The following is an 18922-nucleotide window of genomic DNA, read 5'->3' on the forward strand; positions in this document are numbered from 1 at the left end:
ACCAGGATAATACTAAAGATGATGATGATGAAGAGGATGATGATAGCATGCTTAAATAAATGAACTGTCAATTCATCACAAAAAGTCCTGAACTAATAAGTCGCAAATGCTAAACCATTATATAGGTTGTGCAGATGAACAATTCCTACTGATAATCATCCAGGATAATATTAATGATAAGAATGATGACATGCTTAAATGAACAAACTGTCAATTCTTCAAAAGAAGTCCTCAACTAATAATCCACACATGATAAAAAATTAAGTAAGACCATTATATAGGTTGTCTTTATGCATAGGGTAGATCATCTTTCATTATGGGAAGATCATCTGTTGCTGTGCACATCTGGTCAGCATGCTCCTTATATTAAAGTAACACTGATAAGTCAACCAGAAGACAAAAAAATTGAGATTTCCCACAAATAAATTTTTTTTTATGTTATAGCAACAAATTATTAGTCATGATATTAGCAAGAAATAAACAAAGTCAATTAGTATGAGATAGCTTTTCTTTTTTTTTTTTTTTTGAATCTTTATAACACTGATGCTCACACACAAAAAGTCAAAAATGGACCAGCACCCCTCCACCTCACAGCACTTATTTCATCCCACCCTGCACCATGCACCATCCTTATCCACTGCTTGTCTGGTTCTACCATCACTCAGGGTACAAGAAGGCAAGATTTAAGTCTCTTCTCTGTTCTGGCATTGAGGTGGTGAAATAAACTTCCACTTAATGTACAAATATCTAGGTCACTTTAAACAACGTTTCTAATTCTGTTTCCTCCAAACCAAAAGATGATGATGGCTTCTAAAACTTGACGTTCAGCAATTTTCTTAACCCAGACATTGAATTTTACATATATTAATTATCATTATAAATATATACGTGAAACTTCCTGCTTTTGGCTTAACCTAACAGCAAAATTTAGGCATATTGTAGCACAGGAGGTCTCAGGAATGATTTGTTTTTAGGAGCATTAAAAACCTCATATTTTTTCCAGAAATGTTGTGAAGCTACTGTGCTGAGAATAATCTACCACTCAAATAATATCTGGCCTTTGTGGATCTTTATGTCCCTGCCTAATAATTGACCAGGTAAACTGGGGTTGAGAATATGTGTATAGTAACAAACAGGAAAGTCAATTATTATAATACATGTATAAAGTCTAGGTTAATGGTAGATGCAACTGATAAATTGACAAATTAATGTAGAGATCAGATAATCTATTGCAGGGGTCACCAACCTTTTTGACACCGAGAGCTACTTCTTGGGTACCGATTAATGTGAAGGGCTACCGGTTTGATACACAATTCTGAAATACCAAATTTGCTTAATTTACCTTTAATTATATGTTATTAATAATTGATGATATTCATCTATGTCAGGGTCAAACTCAATTGCACAGGGGGCCAAAACTCAAAGCACACTTAAGGTCGCAGGCCGAACAGGATAAACATTTATTATGAAATATATAATAAATATGAATAAAAACAGACAGGAATATTATTCCAGAATAAATCAACTTTAACTTTAAATAAATAGCTCTCTATAAAAATATCCCCTGTCCAAATTATACAAGTTAGAAATATAAACATGCTGCGAAAAAACCCTGAACAAATAAATTAAAATTGTGCTTTTAAGTAAACGTTAAAATTACAACAAATCAAAACAATCAGATTTCTTTGCTCTTATGCCATTTTATAAAACAATCTTAAACTTTATATAACTTAAAATATTTTGCTCTCCATTAAAATATCTCCAGTTAAACACCAGACGTTTTACAGCTTCATCATGCAGCTCTTCAGAAACTCTTCCTCAGTATATAACCGGCTGATGTGCCTCCGATTTCTCCTCTGTTTTCACACCAGCTTCACTTTGGGATTTTGCTCTGGTGAAAAATGTCTGCTGAAATGTCAGATTCTTCTTTAACTCTTCTCCTTTCTGTATCTTCTGCTTTGCATTCAGGTTTTTCAGCTTCTCCTGATGTTTTGTATCGTAGTTCCGATTCAATTCCTTAATTATAGCCACATTCGCTCCATTAATAAGACACACGTGTTTACCGGCAGTGTCAGTAAACATCTCAGAATCCCATCGGTTTTAAAAGGCTGTTTTTAAAAGCCACTTTTCTCTTCACCACTGTGAGGCGCTGTTTCACAATAACTGAACAATAGGGTTACATACATCAACAGAAGCTCGACTTGATTGACGCTGGAATGTTCCCAGGTAGTCTAGCGTTCGGTAAGGCAGCTGAAGCGCTGCATTTATGGGATCTGTAGTTTGTGTTATCAGCGCTTCATATCGCCGGGACATTAATAACAATAATAATAGATCTGTATAAAATCATCTCGCGAGCCGGATTTAACACCGAGTTTGACACCCCTGATCTACAGTGGGTACGGAAAGTATTCAGACCCCCTTAAATTTTTCACTCTTTTTTATTTTGCAGCCATTTGCTAAAATCCTTTAAGTTCATTTCTTTTTTTCTCATGAATGTACACATAGCACCCTATATTGACAGAAAAACACAGAATTGTTGACACTGTTGCAGATTTATTAAAAAAGAAAAACTGAAATATCACATGGTCCTAAGTATTCAGACCCTTTGCTCAGTATTTAGTAGAAGCCCCCTTTTGATCTAATACAGCCATGAGTCTTTTTGGGAAGGATGCAACAAGTTTTTCACACCTGGATTCAGGGATCCTCTGCCATTCCTCCTTGCAGGTCCTCTCCAGTTCTGTCAGGTTGGACGGTAAACGTTGGTGGACAGCTATTTTTAGGTCTCTCCAGAGATGCTCAATTGGGTTTAAGTCATTGCTCTGGCTGGGCCATTCAAGAACAGTCACAGAGTTGTTGTGAAGCCACTCCATCGTTATTTTAGCTGTGTGCTTAGGGTCATTGTCTTGTTGGAAGGTAAACCTTCAGCCCAGTCTGAGGTCCAAAGCACTCTGGAGAAGGTTTTCGTCCAGGATATCCCTGTGCTTGGCCGCATTCATCTTTCCCTTGATTGCAACCAGTCGTCCTGTCCCTGCAGCTGAAAAACACCCCCACAGCATGATGCTGCCACCACCATGCTTCATTGTTGAGACTGTACTGGACAGGTGATGAGCAGTGCCTGGTTTTCTCCACACATACCGCTTAGAATTAAGGCCAAAAAGTTCTATCTTGGTCTCATCAGACCAGAGAATCTTATTTCTCACCATCTTGGAGAACTCCATGCGGGTTTTCATGTGTCCTGCACTGAGGAGAGGCTTCCGTCGGGCCACTCTGCTATAAAGCCCCACTGGTGAAGGGCTGCAGTGATGGTTGACTTTCTACAACTTTCTCCCATCTCCCGACTGCATCTCTGGAGCTCAGCCACAGTGATCTTTGGGTTCTTCTTTACCTCTCTCACCAAGGCTCTTCTCCCCCGATAGCTCAGTTTGGCCGGTCGGCCAGCTATAGGAAGGGTTCTAGTCGTCCCAAACGTCTTCCATTTGAGGATTATGGAGGCCACTGTGCTCTTAGGAACCTTAAGTGCAGCAAAAAATTTTTTGGAACCTTGGCCAGATCTGTGCCTTGCCACAATTCTGTCTCTGAGCTCTTCAGGCAGTTCCTTTTACCTTAATGATTCTCATTTGCTCTGACATGCATTGTGATCTGTAAGGTCTAATATAAACAGGTGTGTGGCTTTCCTAATCAAGTCCAATCAGTATAATCAAAAATTTCTGGACTCAAATGAAGGTGTAGAACCATTTTAAGGATGATCAGAAGAAATGGAAAGCACCTGAGTTAAATATATGAGTGTCACAGCAAAGGGTCTGAATACTTAGGACCATGTGATATTTCAGTTTTTCTTTTTTAATAAATCTGCAAAAAGGTCAACAATTCTGTGTTTTTCTGTCAGTATGGGGTGCTATGTGTACATTCATGAGGAAAAGAAATGAACTTAAATGATTTTAGCAAATGGCTGCAATATAACAAAAAGTGAAAAATTTAAGGGGGTCTGAATACTTTCCGTACCCACTGTATGTGAAGACACTGATCATGTTAATGATTTCTCACAATAATTATCAACAATGATTTAACAAGGTAGGAAACAGCTATTTTTAGAAAAGGCTCGCGGGCGACTCATGTGGTCCTTGACGTTGGTGACCCCTGATCTATCGGTTTCGAAGGAGATTAGAGTCAACCATAGTGTTAAATATATCAGATCTGTAATAGGAAGAAATCTGCACTGTGGTTACAGAAGGGTCATACTGTATGTGTCTCATATATGTCTGCAAAACATTACTATAACAGTGTAATGTCAATGCATATGCAATAAAAATATATATATTATATGCGCTGGAAAAACAGGACTCAAACGAGCAAGCATGCAAACCTGATCAGTTTCTTTATTATCCAAATGTCAAGAGAAAACTTTAATATGATGTCAGTCATGAAAGTAACTTTTAATTAAACCCTTTTAAAGATTATCGAAAGATTTTTTGTAACTAATTCTTTACAATGCTGTTTCTCACACACACACTCACACACAACAATGAAACTGGGAGCTTGCATTGTAAAGAACACAGAAATGTGATAATTTCATTTCTTGTACTGACTGGTGCTTGTAAAAACTACCACATTACAGATGAACAGAATAATATGTGCTTGATTAATTACACAGGAAAAGGGATAAGAGCTGATTATATTCACAGCGATCAGGTTTTGGCATTCACATGCACTCAAAAGCTTTTAGTCCTCATCCTCAACTGTCTTGCGGAAGTTCTTTCGGTTCACTTTCCTCCCACTGCTGAAAGGAACATTACTTTCTTTTAATTCTTCACTGGGTTCCTCCATCCATTTTCTTTTCTTTTTCTTGCCATCAGCTGAAAGGTTGTGGTGGGGAGGGGCCATCTTTGCCCCTTCTTCTTCTCCTGCTTCCTCCTCCAGTTCATCATCCAAGTGAACTAACCCAACCTCTTTTGTCTTAATTCTGTCCACCTTTTGCAGATTCTGGCCTGCTTCTTTGGAATGCTGACCGGGCTTGGAGAAGATAATCTTGTGCTCCGATCTGCTGCCATGGTCCTGGTTGAATGCTGGGTTAAAAGAACCCGCATCAGCTTCTTGGGATCTCCTACGGTTTCGGAGTCCCTGTATGAACTCATGGGCCACTTGGCTATTTTTTTTGTCACTTGTCTCAGGAACATCGTCCAGGTCATATCGTGTCCACCGCTCAGGGTGAAGCATGTAGCCTGGTACGGTTTTAGTTGATGAAACCTTCTTGGTGCTCTCTTTGTCTATTTGTTTCCTAGGGGGCGATGGAGGAGCAGGTCGAGCGAACGTTCCATCGACTACATTGTCTTCAGCCAGTTGACTCGAAGTAAGCTTCACAGCACCATCAAGGTGATCAAAGATGCTTTTGCTGCGGTAAGAAAAGCCAAAACTCGCACCAGCCAACTTGAACATTGGAGTTCCTTGAGGAACGTCGCTGCCATGCTGAACAGTTTCCTCATCAGAGGAAGAAGACAATTCCTCAATTTTTCTGTTGAGTGGTTGTGCAGTTTCATCAGGATCTGAGTCACTCAAAGAGGCATCATCTGGCAGGTCAATGGCGTCTCGGTTGGACAGACTGTTGGGTGCATCATCTTTGCCCTTTGGGTCACTCATAATGCAGATAGATTCGAAGGTCAACAAGGGGCAGTGTAAAAAAAGCTGGAACTCTCAAAACGAACAAAAAAAGCTCCTGTAAAAAAATAACAATATTAAATGTAAATAATGGTTATTTAGACATACAAATAACATAATAAAAACAGGTACAAATACATATTTGTCCAGACTGGTTCATTTGTGGTCTTCTCCAGCGGTTAAAGAATGTATTCAATCCGTATAGAATCAGTATATAACCTGTAATTAATTAAGCGTATCCACGCCATCTTAAATTCTATCCAAGATTAAAATTAGGGTGTCTCAATTAAAGTACATTTAAATGATTATCTAAAAACAGAGATGTTCAACTAGTTGGCCCACGGTCACTTTTGTTTTGTCCCACTATGTGGCATACAGTAGAAAAAGAGGAGGGTAAAAAAAGAGACAGCTATTCATTCATAATTTTATAGGCAATATAAATTTTGGGTATTTAAGCTGTAAATGAGCAAAAATAGGGAGCAGCTTAATGTCTCTATATAGAGGTTACTAATATTGCAATCAAATGACTCTACAGCTTATAGCTGGAATAGATGTGTTAGGCATTGAACTCTAATGAAAACATTAAAACTGAAAGTTAAACTGCATTTAATAAGCATTTTTTATTTGTTCTAAAAATTACAAAATCATAAATGAGGGAAACCACAGCAACTTTATTTTAATAGTTTCCAATAATATACATTTGCTCTCGGCTCACGGCCCCCAAATAATTGGGCCCTTCATAGGAAAAAGTTTGGACATCTCTGTCCTAAAGCTACCCAGATGGCCAGAACATTTTCAGTGTAGATCTTCGAAATTCACCCTTCAAACGTGTCACTTGAGTGTAAAATTGGTGATGAATTTTATATAGAGTTGTAAATAAAATGTGTAAAAACAAAAACAATGGACAGGTAAATGATATATAGTAGTATATACAATACATTGTATAAGGAATAACAAATGAAGAATATCTGAACGCAATGAGAAGTCAGTGACAGTGAGCATAAACAATGTTCTCTTTCTCGATATGACCTGTTAGGATGTTCTGGTGCACTCATGTATATTCTTCACAAAAAGAGTATATTATTTTAACATCCACTTCTGCATAAATTTAGAAAAACAGTGCATTAGCACGCATGTCCCCAAGCCTGGTACTGTTTTGCACATCTTGATGCTTTTTCAGCTTTTTTTCTACCCCCTTGGAAACCGGAAGTGCTGTTAATTAACTGATTAGATGGACCAGGTGTGTTAGATATGGAAAACCACTAAAATGTCCAAGCTAGGAGGTATTCCAGGAATAGGAATCTTATAAATACCTATGCATAAAGGTACAGTACTTCCTGAACCACAACTGTCACTTATGTTAGTGTTTCTTACTGGGATTGAAGACTCACAAGATCTGCGAGATTCCCATTCCAGCAATGATACTAAACTTCTGAGACAACACACGGATCCTGGCCATTCCTTTGAATTGGAGGTCCTTCTGTGAAATACACGAAGACCAGAGGAATAAATTCTGTGCATTGACTATGCACGTTAGCTAATAATTTCATGCTAACAATGTTCTGCTTAAAAGGGAACAAAATGGACAACCAAAAAAACTTCGATTTATTTTTTTAAATAATATTTCACAGGAATTAGTCTGGAAAACTTAATCTTTAGCACGAAAATGACACAAATGCGCATAAAAGCCATACCGTAGTTTTCCCACTTCTTCTTCTTGCTGTTCTTGTGAAGGAGAACAGGATTTATATCGCCCCCTAGTGTACAGCGTACGGCGCCGTTATAAACCATCTTCTGTGATCTTTAGTTTGTCCAACAGAGGGAGACAGAGTAACACACTTATTATTGGCTATGCAGGATATTGATAATAAGCACTTGTTAAACACACATATGTATATATATATATATATATATATATATATATATATAGAGAGAGAGAGAGAGAGAGAGAGAGAGAGAGAGAGAGAGAGAGAGAGAGAGAGAGAGAGAGAGAGAAGAAAGAAAAGAGAATGTTCCTACAGACGTCAAATAACAATAATAAACAAAAGTGAACCAAAAATGTAGTGTTAGGAAACAAAAAAAAATTATACATTAATAATTTTTATTTATGACCGGATAAAGACGAAACTGGTCAAGCACGCAGCAAGTCACCAATCAGGGTAATAATAATAACAATATTAATTATAAAAATAATTTCACAAGTACTGGGCTAAATGATAAATGTAATATATATCAATTTGTTGGTACTATCAGTAATATTTATCAGTTTGATGGGAGAACTTTTGTTTGTGGATTGTGTACTTCATCCACTGTACCCAGTAGAGGACATTGGAGCAGTGAGTGAGTTTGGGCCAAGTCCACAAATTTTCTGTTTTAATAATAAAGGAAACAAATGCTCATTATTTAAATAGTAGAGTGTTCAGGGATATTGCTCTTTAATAATGGTAATGAGTTGTGCCTCAGTTAGTTTTGTTGAGTTCTGTGTTTTGTGTTACTTTATATTTTATCTATGTTGTTTTATGTAGCACCTTGGTCCTGGGGGAATGTTGTTTCATTTCACTGTGTACTGTAATGCATTTAGTTGGAATGACAATAAAAGCTTACTTGATTTGACTTGACATACAGATGCCATTACTCTTGAGAATGAAACGGCTAATGGCTCCTCTTTAGAGGAATCATGTTTCAGTTTGTCAAGCAATTTGTCTTTTTGAACCCTGACCTTATTCTATTACAACACCATTCACCTTCACTGTTGTTTTCTGTAAAGCTGCTTTGAGACAATGTCTGTTGTGAAAAGCGCTATACAAATAAACTTGACTTGACTTGACAACTGAATTGATTGAAAAACTGTTCAGAGGAATTACATGGGAGGCAGGCATACAAGCAATTAAGGAATGATTATATTGCATTCAGAAAAGTTAATTTAAACTTTAAAGCTGATAATATTAAGGGTTTTTTTTTTTTATTTCAAATCATAATTGTTTTTTTGTTTCCATGTTTTAAATGAAAGTTTGGGTACTTTGGCATCTCCGTCATCAAGTTCTTTAAGCTTAATGTATTTCACCTCAGAAGCTATCATAAACCTCAGCAGAGCTCACTAATATAGTCCTGTGGAATGGTAAATTATATTCAAATATACATGGACATCTCTGAGTTATATCTTCGCCCTGTTTGGTGAAGATTTGGAAACTAAACTTTCAACATTAGGATGACTCATTTAGAGTTCAGAAGCTTTCACAGCACCTCTTGTAAACCATGAGATATAAAAAAAAAACTTCACAATTATGCCTTGATGTCCAACGCAGTTAAGTTAACCTTAAAACAACTGGAACATCTATCAGGCAGAACATCAACTAGAGCGTGTGCTCTCACTCTGTTGCTAGTACGCCAACAAGAAGTATGGCACAGTTGAAGCATCGGGTGTTGGAGAGAAGATCTACAATGTGACACTGATTATACAAGATAAAGAATTTCAGGAACTATAGGCAATGACCCATTAAACCTGAACGAATGTTTACAATGCCCTGTGATGCTCTGACCTAATAAACCTATTATAATAAGTAAGGGAGTGGAGGCTCAGTGGTTAAGGCTCTTTGTTACTGATCGAAAGGTTGGGGTTCAAGCCCCGGTATCGCCAAGCTGCAACTCTTGGGCCCTTGAGCAAGGCCCTTAACCCTCTGTGCTCCAGGGGCGCCGTATTGTGGCCGACCCTGCGCTCTGAACCCAGTTTCCGAGCAAGCTGGGATATGCGAAGAACAAATTTCACTGTGTGCTGTAATGTATATGTGACGAATAAAGGCTATTCTATTCTAATTTATATATAAATATATAATTTTCTTTTTCTCTTTCTCATTTAACACATTTTGACTACAATTTTAATATAATTCATTACCTGGTGACTATGACACATCATTAATTAAAGGTTTCAGAAAATGAAGAGAATAATAATAATCATCATCATCATAAAAAAAAAAAAAAAAACATTTTATTAAACTGATTTAAAAACAATTGGCTTTTTAAACCACTCCCCATTGTAATACACCGTGGGCTGAATCTCAAATTGCTTCCTTTTAATATCAAGTGCACTAGGTAGTATATAGTAGTACAGTAGTGGATACAATGTAGTGCACATGTATAGGCTGTGTGACGTGATCTAGGACCCAATCCTCGCCCTGTCTGCCGCGGATTCAGATTTTGGATCTGTGACCTGGACTGGATCCAGTGAGGATTTTTCCTTTCCGGAAAGTGGATTGTGATCGAAATAAACTCGTGGAAGCTTTAACAGCTGGATGCTTTGCGGTTTACAGGAGTGAAAAGCAAAACCTCGGCTTTGAAAGGCGTCGATGCTGCTTTCTTTTGGTCATAAGATGAAGCGGATAACGGGACAGACGAAAGATGCCACTCTTCTGGAGATGACAAACAAAGCGGACGCTCATCTAGAAGGTAGAACCATACGGCCAAAAGAGAAACTCAATAGAAACTATACTACATAAAAAAAATTATTCACGTTTACACCACCGACTTCACTCCTTCCAGAAAAAGCTGAGACATAGTGGTTAGTGGGGGTTCTTTGGGTAGAGAAAGTGAGCTTGGCTATATGTAGATCTATTTTTGTCGTTTGTATTATAATATATTATTCAACTATACCGTACATATATCATATACATCTCTAATATACATGATTTCTTGGCTGACTTTCAACTGAAACCATGTTTGTGGTCTGTTGGACCATAAGCAACCTGTGAAAGTTTACAACCAGGAGCGGTTTTCTCACAGTTGGTTTTTTTCGCGTCTCAATCCGACTCCCAGTTGGAAACGTAGGGCACTAGACAAACCCTTGAAGTAGTTATTTAACACACTACGTAGGGCTCAAATATAGGGAGTTAACAGTGATTTGTATTTCATCCTTTGACTTGCTGACTAGTGCAGGAAAAATTAGCTCATCTTTACTCATTATAGTGAGTACTTATTATTATTATTATTATTATTATTATTATTATTATTATTATTATTATTATTATAATAAGTAACATTACATACAAGTAATTAGTTTTATTGTAGTTGTTGTTGTTTACAACAGTCCAGAGGTAGAATGTGGCATATAGTAAGATTGTGCCTCAATATTTATGTACTATAGTGCCTTTTATATAGGAAAGTTAAAGTCATTTGGATTCAGCCCAAATATCTAAATGGCATTGTAGTTATTTATTATTTCCATGACAGATAATTGTCTATATGTATCCATGCTGAAGCACATGTCTGGGTGAATTTTACAACAAATAATTCAATCAAACTCAATTTCTAAATATTATCACTCATAATCCCATACAGCGTGTCACTGTATAGATCCACTACATTGGATGTAATTCAATTCAGATTTTTCTTGATCACAATGTAATCACATTACCTAAACCCAGATGGAAACCAAGACTGAATCACCATAGAGAGGTCTGGCATTTCAGGTCATATTCCATTTTGAGCAATGTGACTGTGCTTATATTGTTCATATCCTGTAAAATGACCTCATACCGTATTTTACCGGGCGCATGGCTGTGACTGAAATCAACCCTAAAACGTAAACACTGTAAACTCAACCAGAGATCTTGTTTTTTCAGAGGCACTGATAGTGTGCTGAGCATAAAACACTGAGTAAAATGCAGGATTCACTCATCATGTATGATATATTTTATTTACACCACAATGAATTGTCCAATTTGATTGGGCAGAAGGTATTTTATTTTGTATACCAGACACTGTGATAGTAAGCTGTAAGGCCAGCTGTAATTAAAACGAAAGATTTATATTAATTCATTTAGTGTAATAAATAGCATTTCTAGACTTACAGCTCATTTACAGAGATTTGTAATCTAAATGTAAATAGATGTTAAAAACAAAACAAAAATCCAACAAAAATGGATTCTTGTTTATTTATAATTTATGACAGAGTCTCCAGTTTCTCTAGTTTCATTACATCCATATGGGGAAAAGAGAAGGCTGATTAAGGAACAGTGTTTACCTACTGTATGAGCCACACAACACTATGCCACCATGGATTGTTTTCCAATAACTCCAACAATATTTTAATCTTTATATAATTTGTCCTGAAACAGCAAAGTTTTTATACATTGGGTGTGCAAGCTTGCTCTGTTAGTGTGAGGACAGCAGTTATCAGGCACCAGCTCACATGAAGATCATCATCATCATCTTAGCCTCCGTTTCATAATTCACTTCTTCATGGTGTGACTTCCATCCTGAAAAATATACGAGAGTCCAACACCCCTCTTATCACATCATTCAGTGCGAGGTGTGAGTCATGACTAGTATATTTTCCACTGCATGCAGTGCAAGGTTATTTCAGCCTTTCGGATCCGTCAACAAAATCAAATAAAAGAAGGCCTTGCAAGAGCGTAGGCCAAAACAAACAGAAACCAGGCAGTTATATAACGTCAGTTATTCAAGCGATTGGACTCTACTCCAGAGGATATCCTATGGTATTTTACTGCCCTCCGGCTGATGCTGAAAATTTGTGGTTAGTCCATCGTGGTTAACATTTGAATCTTCACTGTATAAGTGGAACTGGTATGAGTCAGCAGACCCCAGTTCCAGGTCTTTGTGGCAGGTTGTTTACCAAGCAGCTTTTGAAACAAGTGATGGGTGAAGAAAATCCTCAGCCAAATTAAAAATGTTCAGCAGTGCTGCAGTTCTTCAATCTGGAATATTGAAGATTGGTCATATAATGAAATTACAGACGCTCCTTTGACGAAAGTCAATACTATAGTTTTTAATTTTAAAATTAAATTTACTGTATGCGAATTATATTCTATTTGTATGAAACTCATCAAATAAAATAACTTGCGTTGGTCCTTACCTCAGGTTACTGTTTGAGCTTTTGTGGATTACTGGCTTTTTTTTGTTTCCTCCCATCTCATGCCAGTAGGAAATTTTTATTTAAATTACAGCAAATTTGCCTGATGCTCAATTTAACACTAAAGGCACCATAATCCTGAAAGGTTATAAAGTATATTTAAAAAAATATTGTAAACGTGTGTGATTTGGAGCCCATGTGACCTACACATTGTTAAAGAAATCCAGGGAAAGCAACATGGACTCATATTTCATGAGCTAGCAAGTATAAAAGAGAAGCATGATCTGATTCTCCCAGAAACTTGAGAAATGATGTGTAGCTGAATGCGATCGAGTTAAACCAGACAAGCATGACTAGCCTGGGCTTGTTTAAACAGAATTCAAGCGGTGAACAGAAGGAGCTCTTAAATGGAGCACATAGATCTGCCTGACATGCTTGTGTTTAATGAAGTGGCTGAGTGTGGTGTTTCACACAATTATTTGTCCGGTCTCTAATCAAGAAAGGCCATATGGAAACACTGAAGTGTGTGCATTTGTGAACCTTTTATTGTGTGTGTGTGTGTGTGTGTGTGTGTGTGTGTCTGTTTAGTCTTTAGACTAGATGCTGGGACAAGAGGATGGTTCAGGGCCATATTAGTTGCTATTCATTATCAGTAATTAAAGCAGCATGGTAAAAAAAGTCATGGTGATCTGGTCACTGATGTCTCAAAATGCGATGCAGATTTGATATAGCGGTAATACTAGACTGATGACATTTCTGATTTCCTTCAATCGCAAAACAAACAAGCGTTTGCTATAATGTGAGATGTGTATTATATCCACACAATTGATGCATTCTGCATGTTTTAACAAAATGCAATCTGATATTTCCAAACTCAAACAAAACCATTCACGGTAAATAACTGGTGTTCTGGGACTGTTTACTCTGGCATGTGCCTTTGAGATCATTGCAAACACATTGGGGGTAGGTAGAAGAAGAGAGCCAGGGTTGCTATGGCAACAAGACTTTGTAATTAGGTTTGTCTGTTTTATAGTTTTGATAAGCTTTTGAGTAGCCATCTGGGAAGTAGGAAGGTTACACACAAGTGAGTTTTAAAAATAAAAGTGTGCTTTTAACATGAATACTAACAGACCAGTTTTGTTAATGTACTATAAATAAATATAGCACACAAAGCCAGTTGAATACAATTCAACTTCTGTAGCCACTCGATCTTGGACCGGGTATTTTCAGTGCATCCAGAGTCTTTTCCTCAGGCCTTGAATGGGATGTAGGTTCATCACAGGCACCATGCATGCACACACACACATACACACTCATTCACGCAGTGACAGTTTGAATTGCCACATCCTGCCGAATAACACCCAAACCAGCACCTCAGATATGACAATCAAATGGGACCAGAAAACAAAAATAGCACATAGTGAAATGTCCGTATAATTACAGCACCCAAAAACACACACACACACACACACACACACACACACACACATACACACGCACACACCAATGTGCTTCCGTAGTACAGTTGTGGAAATAGGAATGTTCTTTATCGAACTTTCACAAGCAACCCCCTATTGGTACAATATTACAAAGACAGGAAGATGAACAAAGTGAGCACTGAGGTAAAACAAGGCCATGGGTGGATTTGCCATCTTATCATACAGCATAAAACCATATTTATATAGTCGTTCTTTTTTCTGAAAGGGAACCTTTATATAACATCAATTTAATTTGACAGAAAGATGGAGCTGGGTGAGCTCAGATGTTTAAGCTTGGTGTAGGATTATAAGCTAAGCCTGAATGTAGAGAACTGTGGTGTTATCAGAACAAACCCAATTGATTCTAGGAGGCCTATGTTCGAAATAGAGAAGATCTCAGGTAAAACAGTTTTGGAGTTGCTGGCATTAAAAGAATGCAGTTATGAAATTCAAGAGCAGAATCCAAACCTTGGAAAAGAGCCAGTTTTCATTTTCTTCAACCTACTGTAGAACTTTTGTGTAGTGATTCAGAATCAACAGAACTATGTGTTTTTAAGATGTTTTTACTTGATAGCTCTCAAGACACCATTTGCATATTCATTTACATATTCATGTAAAGCATCTGGCAGATATGTTTTGTTGTCTACATCAGGGTTAGTCTGGACATGGGGGTAGATAGATAAGAAAGTCTAGTAATTCCTAATAAGTATAATAATTATTTTTAATTGCATGCTTGGTGTTTATCAGTCTTCTAATCAGGTGTTAAGATTTTAAATATTTGCGCAGCTATAGGAAGCCAGTGAAGGGAGCATGGCAGTGGAATAAGACGTATTTGCATACTGTCTGTGTATTCTTTACTATTGCTTGTACAAGGGTCCTGACTCTTGGCTTTTTAAACCTTTAATGGAAACACTACATTTTCCATCACAGCTCCATTACAGTGTTAAACTTATAACACAATGTCCGAAAGCTACAGTTTAAATGTTATTACAAATCAGACACCAATTAATAAACTATTCAAACTCAGGATAACTGAATGTATTTTTACAAAACTAATAATGTATTTGAGACCCTATTTGATTGTATTCATTATGTTAGCTTTAATATGACACAGTGATGTAAGTATGATGTTCTGTAACCAGGTGTAACAGGTGTCCTTTTCCTGGCACTCATCACCTGCAATATTATAGCAGCAACAACAAGAGGTGTAATCTGCTGGCTATCACCCAGAACTCTCATATTACAAAGTTGGATTTCAGAAAAGGTTTATACAAAATTTTGTGAGCTATGAAATGTAGATTGCATTTAATTTTAAATTGTGTTTTTTTTCTATAGCCCTCTTTTTTTTCGTACAATATTTATATTGTTTTCTCTATTACCAAAATATATCTTTGCTTGTCTTTTGTTTCTCTGCCCTGAACTCTTGGTGCTCCTGTCTTCCTGGTTAAGATGGTTTTGCAGTATTGACAGGTTACAGGAAGACCTTTCTCACAGGTATGGACGGAATGTGTCTCCATGTGACGTCCGTCTGTCTGCCCACCGCTTTGTCTCACTGTGTATTGACATCTGCTACAAGTCAAGGCCTGGGCTTTGATTCTCGCTGTCATGGCTTGTTTGCTTACTCCCTATTCCTACATGATTTAATTTTTTATATCAATACAGACTAAACTTCCCTTTAATTTCTGATCCTGTAAGTAATAAGTGTGTACTTGTGTGCCACACTGTTTTATTATTTGTGTCTGCTTACTGTATTATATTTGTGTCTGTAAGAGTGTGAGCTAAAGGCCAACACACTGTGACACACATTTCGCCATCACATACAGAGTGGGCTGTGTGAGGTTCTGATAAGACCTTCCATTCATTTACTCCCACACCACTCGAACAACTAACATCGAGGTCCCGCTCAACAGCCTGGCAACTGAAATTGTACACTTCGCTTGCAGTGTGTTGGTGTGTGTAATTATTTCACATTCTAAAGGCTCACTGTATTATCTGTTTAATATATTATCTGCTGAAGAGTATGTCGAGTGCAGTGGCATTTATTTTATTTTATTCCAAATTAAAAATAAAGTAAAATCCTAAAACATGAAAACACTATGCCTACAGTATATGGCCAAATGTATGTGGGCATCTGACTTTCACATCCATATGTATTTATCAAAAAATCTTCTTCTTTTACAACAAAACCAAACCATGTCTTCATAGAGCATTCTTTATATAATAAATATAAAATATATAATATAATATAACGATTGTACGCTGTGAAGGTCATGCATCCACATGTTTTTGACTATCTAGGTTATGTATGTATGCTTGTCTCGTGCATAACTGCTAAACCTCTTCATTAACAATGATCTATGTTCTGCTGAAACGAATTTTGTTTTCTAACTTATATATATTCAGTTAGAAAACAAGATGTCATGACATGTATACATGTGTAAGCAGTAATTATATTTTTTTCTAAATGTTTCTGTTGTGCAATACAGTTCCCTCTGCTTTACATGGTGACTGTATGTGGGGATTGGGTGGAACTTTGCACAACTAGGTTTGCAGTGTTTTGCAGTTGTCTGTCTGTGGTTCCCTGCACAACCCACAGGAAGTCCTGTCATTCCTTCAGCGTTCTTGCAAATCTGTAGTGTCAGCATTAGTGATACAGAGTGTTTGTGAAAAAGAGATACCAGAAGGGGGTAAAAAAAACATTCCCAAAGTTGACCGGTCTGAGGATCCCAGCTCAGCCAATACTATTTGATTTTAACAATATCTTAAAGTATTTCTAAAAAGAAAAAGAGAAAAAGTTAAAATGTTACAGGCTAAGAATGTCATATGTTCACAGTAAGACATTCTTAGCCTGTAACATTTTAACTTTTCCTCTTTTTTTTATGGTTAGAAATCGTGTATTCCTGTAACACAGATGTCAGAGAATTTAAATTTGACCTCTAAGTCAGCTAAATTTTAAGACTGTATTAAATTGATGTATATTACTTAATTATTTTTGCGTTTCCATTTCAGTGGATTTCCCATACTGAATTTTATTGAGAACAGCTGCTCCTTAATTGATTTGCTATAAGAAATATTGGCCTGGTTTATCTGGTGCATGAGAAATCAAAATACCTATAAAATTACCACAATACAAAAGCTAGCCATTACACAGCAGTAATGTTTCTAGCTCTATAGTGAAAAACTACCAGTAACCTGGTGATTCTTTGTTTTTATAGAAAAAAACGTGTAAATATTCTTCTTCTTCTTCTTTTTTCGGCTCCTCCCATTAGGGGTCACCACAGCGGATCATCCATTTCCATACCCCTCTGTCCTCAACATCTGCCTCTTTCAAAACAACTACCTGCATGTCTTCCCTCACCACATCCATAAACCTCCTTCTTGGTCTTTCTCTTTTCCTCCTTCTTGGTGGCTCCATCCTCAGCATTTTTCTACCGATATACCCCATGTCCGGTGTTCTGCATATGTTCAAACCATCTCAATCTCGCCTTCCTCACCTTGTATTCAAAACGTCCTACATGCGCTGTCTCTCGAATAAACTCGTTCTAATACAGTCCATCCTCGTCACTCCCAACGAAAACCTCAACATCTTCAGCTCTGCTACCTCCAGCTCCACCTTCTGTCTTTTAGTTGTCACCCATATGAGGATGGGTTCCCCTTTGAGTCTGGTTCCTCTCAAGGTTTCTTCCTCATATCATCTAAGGGAGTTTTTCCTTGCCACTGTCGCCACGGCTTGCTCATCAGGGATAAATACACACCATTCACCTTCACTGTTGTTTTCTGTAAAGCTGCTTTGAGACAATGTCTGTTGTGAAAAGCGCTATACAAATAAACTTGACTTGACTTGACTTGACTTTAGTTAATGCCACTGTCTCTAATCAATACAACATCGCAGGTCTCACCACAGTCCTATAAACTTTCCCTTTCACTCTTGCAGATACCGTTCAATCACAATATGTGCAAATATACATATTGTCAGGATATTTATACTAATTACTTTTCGTACTTACAAAATGCGTTAAAGCTTTTTGTGTCTATTTTTTTGTAGCAGTTGTAGTGTTTTCATATAAAGTACACTTTCTACACTGATGCATATTGAGGAATTTAGGCAATTTGTCCCAAAGCTTTGTAGTGTTAGGATCATTTGAGTGTTCATTTATCTGACCGTGATCTTTGTGCTTTAATGCTTTGCATAATTGGACTGCTTGTGTATCCACAGACAATAATGGCAGTGTGCTTTCCACCTCAGACAAAGAAACACAATTACCGGGCCATCGGGAGGTAAGTGCACATCCATTTCTTTTAAAGTACTTTGTATACTTTGGGAAAAACCTGTGCAATAAATATAATATGTTCCATTTAAAAGAAGAAGAATAGCCTTCATTTGTCACAATTACTGATTGTATCCCATCTGTTGCTAATTGTGTTAAGGTTAAGCATTGGAATAGTTTAGTCCTATTTGTAAATTATTCAAAATTTGCATACAACAGAGATGCTGTTAAACACGTCTGGGCTACTCATTTAATTCCTATTGGTTGCCAGTTATTCAGCTTCATCTATAATGTTTATTTTTTGAGACATTTACTATGCTAGATTTCACTTAGTTTCACCCCTAGTCAGGGGTTTTGCAGACCAGATATTTAAACTTGTGTTGACTTGCAAAGTGTCTCATTGTCCGTACAAGCAGTTTGCAGTTTGTAATTTGCATAGCTGGTCATGTGATTTAAGAAAGTATGCAAATTTATAATAGTGAAATATTTACTTAATGTATGCTTTATATTATAGATATTTTTTCACATATACAGTGAGGAAAATAAGTATTTGAACACGCTGCTATTTTGCAAGTTCTTCCACTTAGAAATCATGGAGGGGTCTGAAATTGTCATCGTAGGTGCATGTCCACTGTGAGAGACATAATCTAAAAAAAAAA

General features: G+C 37.0%; 2 protein-coding genes and 1 long non-coding RNA gene across 5 annotated transcripts in view; 1 reads left to right on the forward strand and 2 right to left on the reverse strand.

Annotated features, from left to right (window-relative positions):
• Positions 1–4356: 4356 nt before the first annotated feature.
• Positions 4357–5634, reverse strand: tssc4 (tumor suppressing subtransferable candidate 4; the record flags this gene model as incomplete). The annotated part of the gene is made up of 1 exon (XM_083550057.1): positions 4357–5634. The coding sequence occupies one exon, from the start codon at positions 5632–5634 to the stop codon at positions 4720–4722; it is 915 nt and encodes a 304-aa protein (XP_083406183.1). The 3' UTR covers positions 4357–4719.
• A 173-nt stretch (positions 5635–5807) lies between these two features.
• Positions 5808–7511, reverse strand: LOC310730866. Its single transcript, XR_014534987.1, has 3 exons — positions 7347–7511; positions 6472–7132; positions 5808–6418 (listed from the first exon to the last, which is right to left on the reverse strand). It is a non-coding gene; the product is annotated as an uncharacterized lncRNA (long non-coding RNA).
• A 2278-nt stretch (positions 7512–9789) lies between these two features.
• The window catches only part of ano5b (anoctamin 5b), a 28566-nt gene continuing 19433 nt past the window's right edge, over positions 9790–18922 (forward strand). Inside the window, exons 1-3 of one of the 3 annotated variants that reach the window (XM_083549907.1) lie at positions 9790–10095; positions 15445–15489; positions 18212–18273. In XM_083549907.1, the coding sequence (XP_083406033.1) occupies positions 9996–10095; positions 15445–15489; positions 18212–18273 (207 nt within the window). In that variant the 5' untranslated portion in view covers positions 9790–9995. The remainder of the gene's footprint in view (positions 10096–15444; positions 15490–18211; positions 18274–18922) is intronic. The other 2 variants (XR_014534951.1, XM_083549908.1) reach the window with 2 other exon arrangements.

Source organism: Silurus aristotelis (assembly GCF_946808225.1).
Source record: "Silurus aristotelis genome assembly, chromosome: 9".
Classification (NCBI taxonomy): Eukaryota; Metazoa; Chordata; class Actinopteri; order Siluriformes; family Siluridae; genus Silurus; species Silurus aristotelis.